The sequence below is a fragment of the Panthera pardus genome, unplaced genomic scaffold (genome assembly GCF_024362965.1).
Source record: "Panthera pardus isolate Hobbes unplaced genomic scaffold, ASM2436296v1 HiC_scaffold_1, whole genome shotgun sequence".
NCBI classification, from domain to species: domain Eukaryota; kingdom Metazoa; phylum Chordata; class Mammalia; order Carnivora; family Felidae; genus Panthera; species Panthera pardus.
Window position 1 is genome coordinate 65587632 of NW_026526654.1, and position 19492 is coordinate 65607123.

At 37.5% G+C, this 19492-nt stretch overlaps 2 protein-coding genes across 5 annotated transcripts in view; one reads left to right on the forward strand and one right to left on the reverse strand.

Annotated features, from left to right (window-relative positions):
• The window catches only part of GTF2F2 (general transcription factor IIF subunit 2), a 154028-nt gene that overhangs the window by 57532 nt on the left and 77004 nt on the right, over window positions 1-19492 (forward strand). The gene's annotated exons all lie outside the window — the stretch shown is intronic.
• KCTD4 (potassium channel tetramerization domain containing 4) lies at window positions 8108-18741 on the reverse strand. Of its 3 annotated transcripts, XM_019447514.2 has the most exons (3): window positions 18653-18737; window positions 18510-18557; window positions 8108-9742 (listed from the first exon to the last, which is right to left on the reverse strand). In XM_019447514.2, the coding sequence occupies exon 3, from the start codon at window positions 9555-9557 to the stop codon at window positions 8778-8780; it is 780 nt and encodes a 259-aa protein (XP_019303059.1). In that variant the 5' UTR covers window positions 9558-9742; window positions 18510-18557; window positions 18653-18737; the 3' UTR covers window positions 8108-8777. The 3 variants fall into 3 exon arrangements, with proteins under 3 accessions (XP_019303059.1, XP_019303060.1, XP_019303058.1); XM_019447515.2 differs by lacking the exon at window positions 18510-18557 and having other exon boundaries at window positions 18653-18741; XM_019447513.2 differs by having other exon boundaries at window positions 18510-18727.

Here is a 19492-nt window from a genome sequence, read left to right on the forward strand (position 1 = left end):
ATTAAGAAAAAAAAAAAAAGTATGTGAGCATTAGCATCAGTGCTCCAGTATTTTAACTTAAAGTGTAAAACAAGCCAGCAGTTGTTTTTCTTGATCCTTCTGTTGACATGTTCTTGGGGAAAGTGTCTAATTATTTGAGTAGTTTACCACAAGCTTATTAATTGGGAAAATTGAAGATAATAATACTGGCTACTTAGGAAACAATTGGCTGTCCTGCTGGTTTAGAGCCTCAGGCCCCTCTGTCTGGAGATAGCTTCTTACGTAAGGAACTCTTTCTGCATTCATGCCTTGCTTTACTGAGAAATTGGCCATGTCCATCTGCCATCTTCCACCAGTTCAGTTTTTCAGACTACATTTCTTCTTCCCAGTTTTCTTCCTCTCAGAAAACTCTAAAATGGAGCAAAGAAGATGCTTTTTGATCCTATGTATTTTTTTCAATTGTTTGATATTACTGGGAAACAGAAGAGAATTATGCTCTTTTCGGCCTACACCCTTACTCCTCCTCCACTCCCAAAGTGGACGGCAGGGGGTATAGTACAAACAGTTGACTATATCGGGTGCCTCCGTGGCTCAGTTGGTTGAGTGTCCGACTTTGGCTCAGGTCATGATCTCACAATTTGTTGAGTTTGAGCCCCGCGTTGGGCTCTGTGCTGACAGCTCAGAGCCTGGAGCCTGCTTCAGATTTTGTGTCTCCCTCTCTCTGCCCCTCCCCCACTCGCACTCTGTCTCTCAAAAGTGAATAAAAATTTTTAAAAAATTTGTTTTTAAAGTTGACTGTGTCTCAGAAATATGTAAAGTTGTTTGTTTACTTAAAAAACTTTTTTTTAACATTTAGTTATTTTTGAGAGAGAGCATGAGTGGGGGAGGGGCAGAGAGAGGGGAGACACAGATCCAAAGCGGGCTCCAGGCTCTGAGCTGTCAGCACAGAGCCCGATGCGGGGCTCGAACCCACAAACGGTGAGATCATGACCTGAGCTGAAGTCAGACACTCAACCGACTGAGCTACCCTGGTGTCCCTCTTTGTTTACTTTATATGAATGCTGTCTCCCCCCCACCCCCCTCCGTTGTGTAAAGATATTCTACTTTTTCTTAGATGTTCCCTTAGAAGAATTTTTAGCAATCAGTTTGATGGTTATTCCCAGGGAGCTAGTTATTCTTCTGGATTATTTAATAATTATTCTGTACCTGAATAAGGAAAATCTCCTTGGCTCACAGAGGTTTCTTTCCTGGTTAGACATACTCTTTGACCTGTCAGTCACCCCTTTTCCTTAATGTGGTTGTGGTTCAACATGTGTCAGAAATGGATTCTCTGTCCTAGTTTTTTCTTACAGCAAACTTACCAGACTGGCTGGATTCCCTTTTGGTTAACCTCGACATCTTCCAGTATTTGAAGCCAAGTGTTAGCCTACTCAGATGAGTGGAGGTACTCACCATCTTACATTATCTTGCCCATTTTCAAGTCTCTCACTGAGTTCTCTGTGTCAGGTCTGAAAGTGGTATCGTGTAAGTGGTTAGGAGCTTGGCACTTGGAGGTTTCTTTGGAGCTGTGTACCTGCAGCAAGTTGCTTAACTCTGAGTCTTGTTTCCTCATTTGTAAAATGGGGATTGGACCCACATCCATCTGTTAGGATTAACAGACATCCCGAAATATCAATGATTTAAACACATTTTTCTTCTTTGTAAAGGAATTCTGAGATAAGAAGTCCAGGTCTAGTATGATGGTTCCATGGTCATTATCAACCATCTGCTATCATTAGTTCGTGGCTTCCATCCTCAGCATGATCCAGAATGACTTCTGCATTTATAGCCACCACGTCTGTATCCCAGGAAGCAAAATGGGGTCAATAGGGCAAGCCTAAAGGTTCACCTGACTTTGTAACCCTTTAGAAGACATTATCCACAAGGTTTTTTTTGCTTACATTGCTTACGAGTTCTGCTTACATTCCATCGGTCAGAACTTTATAGCTTGTACACACCCAGCAGCAGCCACAGAACACTGGAAAATACAGCCTTTGTCTGGGGACAGTTGTCATCCTGAATCAGGACTTGATTACTAACAGAAAGAAAGAGTGGGTATTGGGGACATAAGCAGCAATCTTTGCATTATGTTTTAAAGGAGACAATGCACATAAGGTACTTAGAACTGTACCTTATACTTGGAATTTTATTTATTTGTGTGTTTATTCTTTACTTCGAATTTTAAATCCTCAACTGCTCTTCTACTGTCTTGAACCCCCAAAGACCAGTGTTTGATACATGCTCATTATTTAAAAGTTAAAAGGGATTAAAAGTAATTCTACTTTAAAATACTTTATTACATCCTTTAGTTAAATGGAAAGTCTCAGGGTGAGATTGGGAATGAGTTTACTTAATGCATAGCCTATGGTGTCACTAAATATGTCAGTGTTAACTGCCAAAATTATTTTTTTTTAATTTTTTTAAATGTTTATTTATTATCGAGAGACAGAAAGAGACAGCATGATCAGGGGAGGGGCAGAGAGAGAGAGAGGGAGACACAGAATCTGAAGCAGGCTCTAGGCTCCGAGGTGTCAGCGCAGAACCCAACGCGGGGCTTGAACTCACAAACCACGAGCCAAAGTCAGACACTTAACCGACTGAGCCACCCACGCGCCCCTTAACTGCCAAAATTAAAAAAAAAAAAAAAAATTTTTTTTAATGTTTATTTTTGTGAGAGAGAAAGAGAGAAAGCGTGAGAAAGGGACAGAGAGAGAGGGAGACACAGAATCCAAAGCAGGCCCCAGGCTCTGAGATGTCAGCACAGAGCCTGATGTGGGGCTTTAACTCATGGATTGCAACTGAAGTCATGACCTGAACATGACCTGAACTGAACATGACCTGAACTGAAGTTGGACGCTTAACCAACTGAGCTACCCAGGTGCCCCTTAACTGCCAAATTTTTATATCAAGCTTTGTTAGTTTTCTACAAACTCATTATCTTGTGAGTTTTACAACATAAAAAATTTTTGTTCTAAAAGAGTAAGAGACACAGTACCCCATTTTCTTGCCTCTTATAAGTATAATCTGCCTTATATCCAAATAATTTAAATTTGATAAGGTAGAAAGAAGAGGGGAGGGAAATATAGCTGCCAAACAAAATGGCATTTTAATAAAGCCTGCTTCCAGTTTTCAAGGTAGCTGTATATTTACATACTGAATCCCAATGTGTTCTTTTTGGGCTGCGTTGTAACAAGTAAAGGTGTATGTATCATAAGTGCAAGTGCCTGTGGTTGTATAATTTGATTTTGTTGTTTTAGCGATTAATCACCTATGACTTTTAGATTCTTTTGTTTTGTGTTTCTCTCCAGTAATCACCCAACGTTTACTAATAATTTATTCCTGCACGTAGCTATATATAATAGTCTTTCCTTTTTCTTTCTACATGGGTTTCTTTAAAAATATATATGGATAGAAAAAATATGCAACAGTCAAAACAGATATGAGATCATGGGTATCTGCATTCATACTTATTTTTAATGTTTTTTTAAAAATGAATAACAATTCAGCAAATGATCTATCTGAAGTAAATGCTAAATAGTCTCATTTTTTGGTAAAACCTCATTAAGTCACAGAAGGTTATTAAATTTAAATAACCACTGAGATTAAAGTTAATATCGTTCAGTAATTCTTCAGAACCTTAAAAATTAGTTAATAAACATCTGTTATAACAAGACAAAATCAGTGGAGTGGAATTAAGAAGAAATCAGACTTGTTCAATTTTACACTAATGATGTAGAATATATGTCTAAACATCCTTGAAGATAGTAAGCAGAATTACTTTTTGAAAAGTTGAGACTGTCTTCAAAACGGAATTTTCCACAGTTAATGAGATCTTTAAAAAAAAAAGAAAAGAAAAGAAACCAAACTACTAAATGTTGCTTTTAAATGTACCTAAATACTCTGGAATCTTGGGTTTGGAAAAACTCGTTGTGCTATCAGGTTGACTGTTATATTTTATGCTAGGGAACAGTTTTTTTAAAGACCTACTATTATTTCACTCTTTCATATCCAATTCAGTATTTTTTCTAAAATAATTAGTGATTAAAATTAAACTAGAGTTTCCACATTTTATATACAAAATCCTTAACATTGCACATTTTTTTTTGCATTGTTGGAAAATTTTAATTAAATGGAGGTCATTTATAGTAGCTTATGTGGTGCATATCAGTGATTTTTGTTTGATAGAAACTTTTACTCTTGTGCATTTTTTAAATATATATGGATGAGTGATTTATTATATAGTTGTCTGTATTTATTATTTTAAATGTTTACTTTGAGACACACACACACACACACACACACACACACACACACACACACACACACACGGTAGTGCAGGGGAGGGGCAGAGAGAGAGGGGGAGAGAGAATCCCAAGCAGGCTCTGTGCTGTCCGTGCAGAGCCCTATGCAAGGCTCAAACTCACAAACCATGAGATCATGACCTGAGCTGAAACTAACTGAGCCACCAGGCACCCCCTATTGTATATTTTGTTCAAGAAGTAGAAACATAGTCACCTTTTCATAAATTATTTTAGGTAAATTTAAAATTTCATCTTAGATATTTCCCTCTGCCTGGCACACCTCCCTTTATCACCACTCCCTTGGTGCTTGTTCACTGAAGCAAAATACTAGCTTAAGCAAAATATGATTAGGAAGATCAGTCTGCTACAGAAGTAGCCATATATATTTCAAAGCTAAATACAAATAATTTCTAAGTTGCATGCTCTTTGGGATAGTCCATACTACACTTCTGCTTTGTTAGCAAGGATAATTATGATTCAGATGCTCTAATTTTAACCTTGACTGACATCATTGTAGTTTAAGACATTTAACCAGAATTTATTAGATGGGGGTATCTCTGGGGTTGTGTTATCGCATATATTACTGCTGACTGGTTTTATACTGCTGATGAAACAGCTGCAATGATTATTTGGTTCTCGTAGATTTTGTACATGAAGGTAGAATATAAAAGTCCCAAGAAACTCGTATGTATTTTTAAACTAATACCAATGAAAACTATGTTTGCCTGTAGCAATTTAAAGTATATTCTTGTATCTTAAAAGCATTCATCAAAGTATTAGGCATTGCATTTGTTAAAAGTTCTGCATTCTGTTTATGTCTAAGTTGAAAGCCTAATAATTGTAAACGTACATTTTTGTGCATGTTATTCATGGTTGTGTCATGAAGATATCTTTACACTGGATAAGATAATAACCAGTGCTTATTGAAAGTCTATAGTGGGTGAGGCCCTTTACATGTAATTTAATTTAAGCCTTATAAAGGGTCTATCAGCTAATCATTATCTCCATTTTGCTCTGAGGATATTGAAGTTCAGAGAAGTGAAGAATCTTGCTTACATTATGTAGGCAAGTTAGTGGAGGTTAATTGGATTTGAATCCAAGTCTGACTTCAGAGCTCATGTGCGCTATATTTTTTCTTCATAATATGTCAGTTCTGTGGGCTGTACAGGTCATAAAAAGTTAATCTCCTTTTCCACAAACCTGATATGTGAAGATCCAGATTTGTCAATAGACAAATTTAGGCCATCCTTTATTGTTGTGAGATGATTCATCTCAAGTTCTTTAAATGACCCAACATGACATTAAAAATTTTATTTGCTTTCCCATTAGTTCAGTTTTTCACTCATTTTACAAGAACCTGCATTGTGAGATTTTTTATCAAGTGAGGCAAACCTGTATTTTGGTATTCTATGTTGAGCCCATACTTCAGGAATGCCTGTTGTATGCCAGGTTTTAAGTGTTAGAGATGTAAGTGGCCGGCAAAAGCACACACAGTTCCTGAGCTCTGAAGTTCATGTACCTGGCCGGTTTTGAATCCGGCCTTTGATTCAGGTTTTGAATCCTCTTTTACCTCTTAATAACTATATGATTGTGAAAGAAGGATAGTACCTTCCTCAACGTCATTGTGAGGATTAATTAAGATAATGCATGTTCATAGTGCAGTATCAGGCATGTAATAAAACAGTAAGGGTTATCTTTTATTATCTTTAAAATAGAATTGAACTGTAATTAATTTTCTTTAAAAAATAACAAGTTTCATTAGTATCATTACCTTCAGTCTGAGTTGGTAGTCATCTTTCATCATTTGAAAAGTCTCATTAAGTGTTTCATTTGCTCTGCACACAGCCATATACATTTTAGAAGTATAGTACACTATAAGCTGTGTTTTTATTTTTCATATTTTAAGGACAGTGCTAGAAGCATCGTGTGGGTTAATTCCAAATATGGGACTATCTATGTTTGGCTTGCGGCAAGTATAGTAACCTATTTTTTTTTATTACCTGTCTTCTGAAAAAGAAGATAAAGCGTCACTTTGTTACTTACTCTGTGGAGCAGTGAGAAAAACAAGAATTTTTTTGTGAAAAATTTGAGGAAGAAATTCTTCATTGACTGCAAACAAAAATATGATATCACCCTGACTTATGATTGGCATTTTGTATGATTTCTTGAGTTTTTTTTTAATGGGAGGCATTTCTAAATATTTTAAGAAATGGTGAAATTGAAAATGATACTACAACACATTATTTATGCACTTGATGTATAAACCCAAGTGCAACTGGCTGAATTTAAAAAGCTACACTTCTAAAAAGTTACACAAGAATAATCAATCTGGTCAAATATCCTTCCAGATTATTAAATTGTTTTACAATATTATGGTTTATCAAAAGTTTGAGGATGAGTTAAATGCATCCAGATACAATTTTTTTAGAGACATTTATCAAAATGATTAATAGATTTCTTTAAGTACTGGTTTCCATCAGTAATGATTTGTTGTAACAGTTAAATTCTCTTTTTGTGAATTAATGCAAAAACTTATAATACTTCTAAGGAGATTTGTTCAGTGATATCTCCTGTAATAAGATATGTCAAGGCTATATTCATTATCTGTAATGAAATCTTGTTAGAGAAAATCTTGCTTTGACATTAAATCACTATCATTTTTTTCATTACCAAAGTCCAAATGCCAAGGAAAAGTCAACTCATAAGCTGGAGATGCATGTAAACAGTTCAATTATAGTAACAGCTAAAATAGATTTTACTGTATTTTTCTGTTTTCATAGTTCCTTTAACTGTTAATTAAGCCATGTTAAAGTATGTAAGAGATAATTTGATGTTTTATTAGAAACATCTTTTTTCTTGTTATATATAAAAGAAGATTGTGTGGTTGATATGGAGTTTTGAGGGTTTTTTTTTTATGTGCATTTTTTAAAGGACTTTTTTGTATGATAGATTTTAAAGTATTTCCCTTAATAAGTACAGCCAACTTTTGCATTACCTTTGATTTTATAGCTGGAAATCAGAGTTCTAAGAATGAATTAGCTTTGCTGCTAATTCCAAGTTTTTATGTTTAAGCAAACTTTTGGCATTTATGTTAATTTATGTAACCTCAGTCAAGGTTTTCAGAAACTTTAGTTGAATTTTATTAAAATTAAGATTTAGTTACCTGTTTTAATGGTTAAATTTGTTTAATGTTAAATTTTGAAGGAGCAAATTTAAGATCTAATTTGTTCTTAGAAGCCAAAGGAAATGAGAGGCATATTAATGATTTAGCTGTTCTTTGGGAGGAAAAATGCACTCTAACTTAGCACTTAGAGCTAAGTTTCTGCATTATCTCATTGAGACAGCCTTATATGAAACTTAATTAAAAAAAATAACTTCAGCATGAGGTTAAAGAAATTAACACAATTCAGTGAATCTGAGATTTAGCATCAAAATAGGTACTGAAATGAATAAAGTTCTTTCATAAGAATAATGTCTAGTGATGCTCATTTAATATTTTTGAGCTTGAAGAATGAATAGACAGGGTGGTTCTGAAAATGAACTCCTGTATTATTTTGATACCACATATTCTGTTGAGGCTAAGTTATGCAGGTTGTGTTGGAACCCAGCCTGCAAAGAAATGAATTTGCTGATTTTTGTCACTTGGAAGACCAGCCAGGGTTACTGTAGCCTGCCAGTTGACTACATCAATAGGTAATGTGTGAAATCATCAAGTGGTACACTTTGTTTTGAAAGTGACACATATAACTTTTTATTATAATTATTAATACAAACAAAGAAGCTAATAATGCTTTTATTTGTTTTTTATTGTCATCAAGCAGTTTTCTAGGAATGTTCAGCAATATGTCAATTCAGCTATAATTCTAGTATAAAATACAGGAACTATGAATAAGCTTTTAGTGCCTGCCGTTAAAATTAAGTCAGTAGCTTTAATACCTTCTTACAGTTACATTTGGTTTCACTGTAGCTCTGTTTTAGTACATCTGCACATCTCTTTTTCTCTCAATGTTTAATTTTACCAGTTCAGTTTCTTTGTAGATTGGTAGAAAGGATTTTAAATCTTACAGCCCCTTAAAATATTGTATTACCATTTACTTCAATGAATGATAGATAATGTACATGCTTGTTCATTGTGCAAGTACAAGTACCAAAGACATTCTGATTGAAAGACAGTTTACGGAGAAATAAACAAATAGCAAAAGCATTCAGTCTTTATTTATAATATATAGAACATCACTGTTTTCATTTTAAGTATAAGAGTCTGATCAGCAGGAACACCCTTGAGAAGGACATCTTTAGCGATAGAATTTACATACCGTTAGCTCACAGTAATTGATTAGCAGCAGGGCTCTGAGTACAGAGCTGACTGGGCACACGTTATTTGGGATGCCTTTGATGCCGTGGTTTTCCGAAGCTTGCTGGCTGCATGCTTGTTGCCTTTGTTCGTGACACAGGTAATTACTTGATAAAATGAAGTGCATCGCTGTGAACAATTGACCCTTTGGAACAATCCAGGCTGGTCAGCAGTCTAAAGCCACACTTCAAAGCCATCATTATAGCTTCAAACTTAAGAGTTTCCAGGGTACAGACAAAGGTGTTGTCTTCCTTTAGTACAAGTCGAGTGCCATTTTCAGATTTTATGAAGTATTTAAATTGAATGATGTTTGATGATATTGAAAACTCCTCTGGAAATCCATCCAGCCTGCTTTTGGACACCAGAACAATGCGAGATTTTATTTTTGATATGAAATCAGGAGCATTACAGAAAATTCTCAGTCCTTGTGAGCGATCATGGTTATCTGTTATTTCCAAGAAAGTAGTCTCTCTGGGTGTTAGCTGTTCTTTTTCCCACCTGGCTTTCACTTCCTCCGCCAGTCCCTTGAGCTGAAAGAATTCTGCTTCTTGTGCAAGAAGTTGATTTTCTCGAAAGCCTTCGGGCAGTAGAAGTTCTCCATTTCGTAGGAAGTTCAGGACATGCCTGAAGAGGAGTCCATCCCTGTCTATGAAATAATGCCCATCGGCATCAAACGGGCAGAGGATTTTTCCATTTACTATACCTTCAAGGAAAGTGTCTGGGTACTTGGTCAGTGTTTGTTTTTGAGTAATGTATAAATATCCACCAACGTTGAGGGTCATCAGTGTGGATTTGCAGTTCTTTCCTTGGTCAGCGTCTTCCAAGCTGTTGTGTTTCCCTTCATACTCCTTTTCTTTTTCTCTTCTGTTTATTTTACGCTCCATTTTTGAAAATGCTATTTCAGCCTGTTCTTCTTGGCTCTGAGATTTTTAAAAAAGAAACACTACCCCACAAGCACGCCTTTATTCAGCCCCAGCCTGGTGATGGAATGGAAATGCTGGCAGCGCCGCCTGCTCTGTCAGCTCGGTTTTGCAGTAGGTGGCGCATCAGCTATGCGTGCGGGAGATTTCTGGAGTAAGAAGACAGGGAAAAAAAAGATAATTTGCATTTAACTGTATCAGGGAAGGAATTTGTTGTTTAAGATTTTCATGTGTGTTCTTTGAAGTAATAAAAGTTCCTCAAGTTACTCAGTAAATTGAATTTCCTCTTAGCAGTTAAGCAGTTACAAATATTTAATTCTCCAGCTAAGTTGAGTATGTTTCTGTTTCTAAATGTCTTTTAAGTTATTGCTCACACAGGCAAGCTTAATATTGAATAATATTTTTAGTTTTTGAAAAATAATGCATATTGGATCTGTGTCATTTTTTAAAGCAAATCATAAACAGGAAACCAAAAGAGAAGGGAAGGAGGTGTATAGAATCTTTTCTCCTGTAAAACACACGTTTCACAGTGGTGAAGTCATTTTTAAAGACCCAAATGAGAACATTTAAACCTGTTGTTTGTGACGTGGCACTTGAATTTAGTTTGATTTGCACGTGATTGTGATTTAGAGATCTTTAGCACGAGAGAAGAAATTTTCTTAATGCTCTTAATGCTTAACGAAAGGTTCTATTATTTTATTTTATTTGGGTTTATTTGTTTGTTTTACCCTAAGGTAAAGCGTCAAACGTACAGGCTTTCAGTAGTCGTTTGCCTATCTTTTTGGTTAAGATTTCCTATGAAAAATTCATAAGCTTGTTTTATCTCAAACCCGCTCCATGTGGAACAAAGACTTGGGCTGCTGTAGAAAATACTATAACACTGTGTGTGTGTGCATGTTCACATACCCACGTGCACGTGTTTCGGAAGATAAAAGATTCAGAATACCTGCTATAAAATAGTGCCATGGTAAATTTCACTGTTTTTTTAATGGTCCCCCCCCCCCCTCCCCCAGTGTACACAAAAGGCAAAAGGGCCAAAGACAACTTTTTATTTTATTTTTTGGTAACTTGGGAACTGGAACAGTGTTGAGTCTGGTGTCCCCTCCACCCCCACCCCTTTTTTCTTCTTCCCCTCTAACTTGCCTTCCAAGGCATTTTAGAGATCTGAGCTTTCATTTCTAGAATTTAAAGGCCCAGGGGTAAGAAATGTGAACATTGTCCCCAGTACACTATTACTTGACTGGTCTATCTGCTAAATTATTCTGAGGAGCACATTATTCTCAGAATTAAATTAGATTTAGATTTAATATTGAATTGATTTATATTTCTATTACATTAAAGGCATTTTTTAATTATTCAACTGTATGTTGGCGGAAACATTGGAGCAGAGTCTTCTAAAAATGCTTACCTTGTATTTTCTTTAAGCAATGTTAGATTTTCTTCAGATATAAAAAATTATATCTTTAATTATAGCAGATAACATGTATTAATACTTAGATTATCAAAAGTCCATTGAAATTAAACTAGAAATCTAATGCATAACATTTTTAGAGCTGAGTTTTTGCTTAGAGACCATAAAATTCAACCTCCTCATTTTACCAAAAATAAAATTACATTCTGGGGAATTTTTTTAAATGTTTGTTTATTTTTGAGAGAGAGAGAGAGAGAGAGAGAGAAAGAACGAGTGGGGGAGGGGCAGATAGAGAGGGAGACAGTTTAAAGAGGCTGTAGGCTGTGAGCTGTCAGCACAGTGCCCAACGCAGGGCTCGAACCCACGAACCACGATCTCATGACCTGAGCCAAAGTTGGACGCTTAACCGACTGAGCCACCCACGCGCCCCTAGGGAGCTTTTAACAGTGTTTTACCTAGAACTTTACAGCTTGTTAATAAGCCAACACTTGAACTAAAGCTTCCTCTTAGTCCTGTATCATTTAAGAAGAGTTTACTCTTATATTCTAACAATTTCATGTGTGTGTTGATTTTGTTGTTTTAGAATCAAGTCTTGTCTATGGATCTGACTTTTTAAGAAATATAGAGGTGCCTGGGTGGCTGAGTCAGTTAAGCATCTGGTCATGATCTTTCGGTCCGGGGTTTGAGCCCCTCATTGGGCTCTATGCTGAGAGCTTAGAACCCGGAGCCTGCTTCACCTTCTGTGTCTCCCTTTCTGTCTGTCCCTCCCCCACTTGTGCTTGCTCACTGGCTCTCGCTTGCTCGCTCTCTCTCAAACATTAAAAAAATTTTTAAAATATATTTAATAGATTTTTTTAGCACAACTTTGGAAATGTATTCATGGGATTCATATGTTTGTAGTCACTGTATGCTAGTAGCACCATGTAATAAGCAGAATCCGCAAAGACGTGATAATTTCGTTGCTGGGTCTGGTCCTCTTTAAATGAACTTTATGGGACATCAGAAGCAGCAGAACAGAACTGTAGTGTAGTGATGGAACCTGGGTTTTGTATGATTAAATGGAGTGACGTAGGAGATGATCACGTAATCCTAGGCCTTCTTCCCTACAGCCTGTTTGGCCCATTTGTAGATGCCTTCATGGGGAAATGACGCCCGTGCTGCTAGAAGGTGGGCTTCCTCAGGATGGGAAGGTGAGGCGGGGCTGCCTCTTCAGCCAGCGCACCGGGCCCCGTTACACTTGCCAACTCACTTCTGTTTCTGCTGCCTGGGTTTTAAGACTATTTGTGTTCTTTGTTTCTGCTGGCTTGCCTTGACAGACTCTGAACCCACCCCAATATGTGCCTCTGACCCTCGGTCGCTTTTTTTTCACTCTTGACTTCACACCAGCGTTCTTGGCTTCTGCACACCTGCGTGCATGATTTGCTTGCCACCCGTGGCCTGGCAACAATAGTGTGACGGAAGCTTTGTCTTAGTGCCTGACTAGAAGTTGATATGAATCCATAGCACTTTTCTTTTGTGTCCTGCTGCCCCCAACTTGCAGTCTTGAAAAAGAAAAATGGCTCCCGGTAGGCCTCACTTTATCCCCATTACACCACATTATCCCCTTTAAAGTAACATGATTGCATTTTGCAGACGTTGCAGGGGGTTGTAGATCATTGCTGCCTGTTGTGGCACACCTGCCCCTTACGAGACAGCCAGGTTGTTTTCTTCTTTCTGTTCTATTCTAAGTTTGTATTTGCCTGCTTGGGTGGGTGGAGGGTGGGGAAAGCTTGTCCTGGATAGTGTCAGTCAGGTCCACACAACCCTAAAACTATAAAAGTGGTGCTTCGTATGCCAAGAAAAATATGGTGTGATTCTGTTTCTCCACCTCACTGCAGATATAAACTGCAGTTCAACAATTTCAGCAAAAAGCTTAACCCACATGTCAAAGATTAGCTTACTTAGATCCACTTGATCACTAGATTTGAGGATTTCATCTCCTTTGCAGACAGAATGATTTTTTTAAGGTAGGGGCCCTGTTTTCTGCTCATTACCCTAGACCTTTATTAGAGTTAGATCACCTCTGTCTTAGACATCTGTACTCACACATATAAAAGAGCCCTTTAGCCAACTTTTAGGATTTAATTTTTTTTTAACATTTATTTATTTTTGAGACAGAGAGAGACAGAGCACGAATGGGGGAGGGTCAGAGAGAGGGAGACACAGAATCTGAAACAGGCTCCAGGCTCTGAGCTGTCAGCACAGAGCCCGACGCGGGGCTCAAACTCATGAACCGCGAGATCGTGACCTGAGCTGAAGTCGGCCGCTTAACCTACTGAGCCACCCAGGCGCCCCAACTTTTAGGATTTAGACAGTGCCATGTTAGGTTCTTGGTATAGGTATATCCATTAGTTAGGCCCAGTGCCTAATCACATTCTAGCAAAACCTCCCACTAATATGATGATGCTAATCTTCCAGTATCTGCATTAGGCAGAACTTCTTCCAGGCCAGTGGGAGGAGTTCCCATCTTATCTACTAGTTCCTGAGGGAAAATGAGGTCATTGTCGTCGCCATGATTGACACGGGATGTCATCATAATATATGCTTGCTCTATTTATGTGCCATGGAAGGAAGTAGAACCTCACCAAGAAGGTATCTCTTTTGGTTGGAAGATACAAGATTTGATAATTCCCCCAAACTGACCATATCACTCTGTGAAATTCAAACACTCCTTTTCAAGGAAAAAGGTTGGTTTTAGGAGCTGCCTTTAAAATAAGAAAGAACACTGCTTCTGTCTCCACCTATACCAGATCTTTTTGGTTGTTTTTACCTCCATGTTTTCTGCCTGTCTTTACAAAAACAAAACAAAAAATAAAACAAAGATGAGTTCCCATTACCTTAGAAAGAAGGTAAAAGCAACTGTCGATTTTTACTTGAATCTGGCACTCTGTCTTAGCTCCCGACTTGCCACATTTTTTCAAGCTTCTTGATCTGTTTTCCTCACTTGAATTTGATGCCCACCTACCTGACTCCATAATGATAGCTTTATCTGTTCATTTTCTCAAATCTGGCTAACCCTTGGCCATCTTACTTTTATGTCCTCTGATGTCTCTGCTTTGAACCATGTCTTTTGCAAGCTAAGTTTTCTCTCTCTCTTTTAAGTTTAATTATTTATTTTTGAGAGAGAGAAAGAGAGAGGGTGCATGTGAACAGGGGTGGGGCAGAGAGAAAGGGAGTAAGAGAATCCCAAGCAGGCTCTGCACTGTCAGCATGGAGCACAATGTGGGGCTCGAATTCACAAACTGTGAGATTATGACCTGGGCCGAAATCAATCGGATGTTTAACTGACTGAGCCACCCAGGTGCCCCAAGTTTCTCTTTTTTAATGTGTGGTTTATCTCTTCTTTGTAGCCTCCTGTTAATAGCATTTAATGTGAGAAGCATTCGTTTTGATATTCAGCTATGACTAATTTACTCTAGCCTCTGTGTTAAAAAATAAAAATAGGGGTGCTGTGTGGTTCAGTCAGTTAAGCATCTGACTCTTGATTTCAGCTCAGGTCGTGATCTCAGGGTGGTGATATTGAGCCCTGCATGGGGCTCCATCCTAAGCGTGGAACCTGCTTGGGATTCTTTCCCTCTTTCTCTGCCCCTCCCCAGCTCTCTTGGGTGTATGCTTGCTCTCTCAAAAAAAATAAAAATAAATTACACAATGTAACGTATTAATATAAGAATCAAGTATTTTTCCATGTTAATCTAATTATGTTTGAATGTCAAACCTTTAGTTTTGATGTATAAAATTGATCTGCATTAAATGTTGTCTGGTACTGGGATTGTACTAACACAAATACTGCCCCAGCTACCTTATGCTGCTGATTGGCCACAGTATCTAACCAACTATGTAGAATGCTTGAGTCCTAGGACTCACTGGATATATCCTCTGGCAGGAAGGTGATGTGGATGGGTACTTCCAGTCAGGTGAATGTGTTTGAGAATGTTTTGCAGTGTTGAACTGAGTCTTCAGAGAAGCCCAGGAATCTTTGCTATATTGGCAAACTTAAGGCTTATTTGAGGAGTGTAGAAAAGAATAAAGCACTGTGTATTAAAAGGAGCACAAATAAAAATGACAGATTAAATGAGAACTTCAAGCAAAATTCCATTCCACATTCTTTGCTTTTCATTAATTATACAGTTGACTATGAAAACAATTTACAGATCATATTAATTCATATTTTAAATATACTTTGGGAGATGAGTGCTTCAGGGAAAGCAGTGTTTTATAATTCTGTGAGAAGTCATTTATGTTTTTTAAAATGAATTTTCTCTTTTTTGAATTGTAGCCTATGCATTATTATTCACTGGAAAATTCTATTGTAACCAGATGAGCAAAGCACTTTCATGAGCCATCAAATGAACATTGAAATTATATTATTATATAGAACTCATTTTTATAGTGCTATTTGGCAAAATGGAATTTTGCCTTCTCTTTGGGAAGAAGATATTTTTAAAATGTTAATAACCATTATGTACAATCTCAAAATGAGGGACATGACTTTGAAAACTTGTAAAGGTAATATTATTATGAAATCAGTGATGAAAAAAATCTTTGCTCTTAAGTACTGTCCCCCACCACTGGTCCTTCTGTCATCCTCTTTTCTTTAGATCCTCTTGTGTCCTTCCTTAGTGGTGACATGGTGTGGAGGAAAGAGAAGGGAGCCTGAACAGCAGGACAGGATATATGATGGTTCATAGGAGCAAATGCTGTTTCTTAGTATATTGATTGTAAATTAGGGACGGAGGACTCTTTCATGTTGCACATTTTTCACATTAAACAGTTCTGAAGTCAGGGTATGTCTTAAAATCATGGTAGTGTTTTGTCTTAGTGGCTTATAAGATGATGTATGTTATAGTTGATGCTGTCTCAGATTTGATGAAATATTTGAGCAGTTCTGTGAGCTGCTACCTTCATACCACCAGAAAATAAAATTAACAGATATAGGGAGAGGAAGAAAGGGAGCCTGGGATGAGGAGCCATATTCAGCAGTTTTAAGCTCTGGCTACTGCATATTAGAATGATCTATTGAAGTTATAAAGATACCACCATCTCTTGCCCCCATAAGCCACTTAGAGTAGAATTTCTGGCTTTGGGCCCAGTAGTTTTTGTTGTTTTTGTTGTTGTTTTTTTAATTAAAAAAAATTTTTTTTGTTTATTTTTGACAGAGAGGGAGAGACAGAACATGAGTGGGGAGGGGCAAGGGAGAGAGGGAGATACAGAAACCCAAGCAGGCTCCAGGCTCTGAGCTGTCAGCACAGAGCCCAACGCGGGGCTTGAACTCACAGAGTGCGAGATCATGACCTGAGCCAAAGTCGGACGCTTAACTGACTGAGTCACCCAGGTGCCCCTGGGCCCAGTAGTTTTTAAAAAGCTCCCCAGGTGATTATTCTAATGATCAAGCAGAATTGAAAAACCACCATATGAAGGTAATTCGTGAGTTCAGGAAAGGGAACTTATCTCAGAGGAGTTCTTAATGATGGGGACATAACTTCTGCCCTGTAGTTGTGGAGATAACTTTGTTAAATTATCTTGAAAATCATAAAGAACTAGTGTATGGCATCCACCGCTGTTACCAATTAAACATGGTGAAGAGAACAGGAGGTACTGAAGATGAAGTTAATGAAATACTTGAATCCTATTGACTTGATTTGAAAATAGGTGCCGTCGGATTGTCTATAAGTATTTCATTAATATTGTATCCCTCAACCCTGCTGCAGTCTTTCTATGTGCAGTGGTCTGTATTTTTCTTCCTTGGTATCACTCATCCTATCAAGCACCGTGTTTGGCACTATTTAATAATACTATAGCATTGTAGTGAAAGTCTGTTCTCTAGGAGACTTAATCTTTCCTGGAAGGATTTGTTTTTTGTTTTAATTCATTTAATTACCTTTGCTATTTTTTTTAATGTTTATTTATTTATTTATTAGTGTTTATTTTTGAGAGAGAGAGAGAGAGACAGAGTGCCAGCAGGGGAGGGGCCGAGAGAGAGGGAGACACAGAATCTGAAGCAGGCTCCAGGCTCCAAGCTGTCAGCACGGAGCCCGATGCAGGGCTTGAACTCACAAACCATGAGATCATGACCTGAGCCAAAGTCGGATGCTTAACCAGCTGAGCGACCCAGGTGCCCTGCTTTTCCTATTGTTTTTAAGTCATTTCTAATTTCAAGTGCAGCAGCCAAAGCTGGATTGCACCCTTTGATGAAGGTCTAACTAAAACAAACGATTATATTATTAGGATTTTCCTGCCTTATTTCATTTATTGTTAAACATAGCATTACTTTATGTTTTTTATAAAGCTGTGTTTTATTTCTGGGTTTTATCCAGCCTCTTATTCTTGAAAGCAGCTTTGAGGTTAGAAATTATGTCTGTTTACAAGTCAAAACATCATTCCCACATCTGTATTCAAGAGGTTTTTATATTGGCTAATTACATATATGATGTAACAAGCATAAAAGAGACTGTAGTCTGAAGTATAGGAGGAATAATAACTTGTGGACTTCATTTGTAAACATTAAAACATACAAATATTTGTTTTTAAAAAGCTCATTCACTAAGTTACTTCTTTGATCTAAAGTCTGTTATGGCTTTTGTCGACTGATAGAACAATCCAGATTCCTTTGTGCCTTTAGGCCTCCATCTTTGATTTTGTACTTTAGCTAGCTACTTTTCTTTGTACTCCTGGGCAACCATTCTTGTCATTCACAGATGCTTTTTGATCATCATTACAGTGTCCTTTTTTTTTTCTTTAAAGTTTATTTATTTTGAGAGATAGTGTGGGAGAGGGGCAGAGAGTCGGGGGGGGAGAGAGAGAGAAAATCCCAAGCTGACGTGGGGCTCGAACTCACGAACTGTGAGATCATGACCTGAGCCAAAATCTAGAGGCAGATGCTTAACCAACTGAGCCACCCAGGTGCCCCTCAATTTCCCTTTTATAGGAATGTATATACAGCCTTCTTTCTCACAGTCCATAGGTGAACAGTTGAAGAGCGAGCAGTGCTATGCATCAGGAGGTTGAGATGTTTTCTAAATCTTTGGTCTAGTCCTCAAAATCTTGTTTCAGTATTTGTTTAAAATTGGGAATTTCCAGTGCATTAGGTGTATTTCTAATTTGAATATTATATGAAAACATATTACATAAATAGACAACTTTGGGGAATATTTATATTACTGCTCCTTTGTTACTTTTGAGGTAAATAATCAAATGCTAACTCTGTAGGTTTACTGAAATCTGAACATGATCTTTCATTCCTAAAATTTTTGAAGGTTAGAGATCAGAACATCCGTTGCCAAATTTGAATAGAATAAGGATCACTTTCTTAATAATATAGAGATTGCAAGTTTGTGTAACTGGTTTGTTAAGATACCAAGTAGTTTATATTGATTTGCCTTACCCTGTGAACCACAGGCAAAAAACTTCCATGAAAAGATTTTAAATGAGAAGAATGGAAATTAATAGGAATATTAAAAATGGTTTACCTTTTAAATTCACCGGCTCTGTGAAAATATTTTTTCTTCAGTCCTCTTCTGATGATAGACACAGATGTGATATAAATAAGAATCAGGAAAATAGCTTCAGAAGTCACAGGAACAGTTCAAAATCTTGGTTCTGGCTCACTTACCTGTGTTTTAACTGGAATTGGAAGTGCTCTTAAAGGCCTCCACACTGAAGTGGATCTGGAGTGGCCTTGTGGAAATGAATGCCTATAACTTCCTGATGCCTAGCATCTTCCTAATATACCTGGTATCATTAATTACATGCCAATGCTAATAAGCACCCTCCCTGCTTATTACTGTAACTTGTTTAAACTAGGTATGCCCTTAACTTGTAAAAAGTGCCTGTCGGTTTTCTTGAGTTCTTTAACATAGAGTCTATCTCAATTGAGATAAAGAGCCGGAAGGTCTTGGTTAGAGCTGAAATTTCTCAACATTTTGTTGTTGTTTCAAGAAACAGTTTCTAATTTCTCCTCAAAGAAAATTTGATTATATCTAGGTCTTATTAGAAAGTTATCAGCGCAGGGGTGCCTGGGTGGCTCACTCGGTTATGCGTCTGACTTTGGCTCAGGTCATGATGTCGCGATTTGTTTTGTGGGTTCGAACCCTGTGTCAGGCTCTGTGCTGACAGCTCCGAGCCTGGGGCTTGCTTCAGATTGTATCTCCCTCTCTCTCTGACCCTTCCCATGCTCGAGCTCTCTCTTTCACTCTCTCTCTAAAAAGAAAAAGGAAGGAAGGAAGGAAGGAAGGAAGGAAGGAAGGAAGGAAGGAAGGAAAAAGAAAGAAAGAAAGAAAGAGTGAATCAGCCCACACAAAAGAAACCCTAATGGAGTAATAAAACATCCCCAGTTGGAAGTGAAGGCCAGTTGTTGTTGTTTTTTTCTTTCTTTGTTTATTAAGTGAAAGAGAATTGGAACTAGATCTCAGAGATCCCCGTCACTTCATTATGTACATGCTGAGGCCCAGAG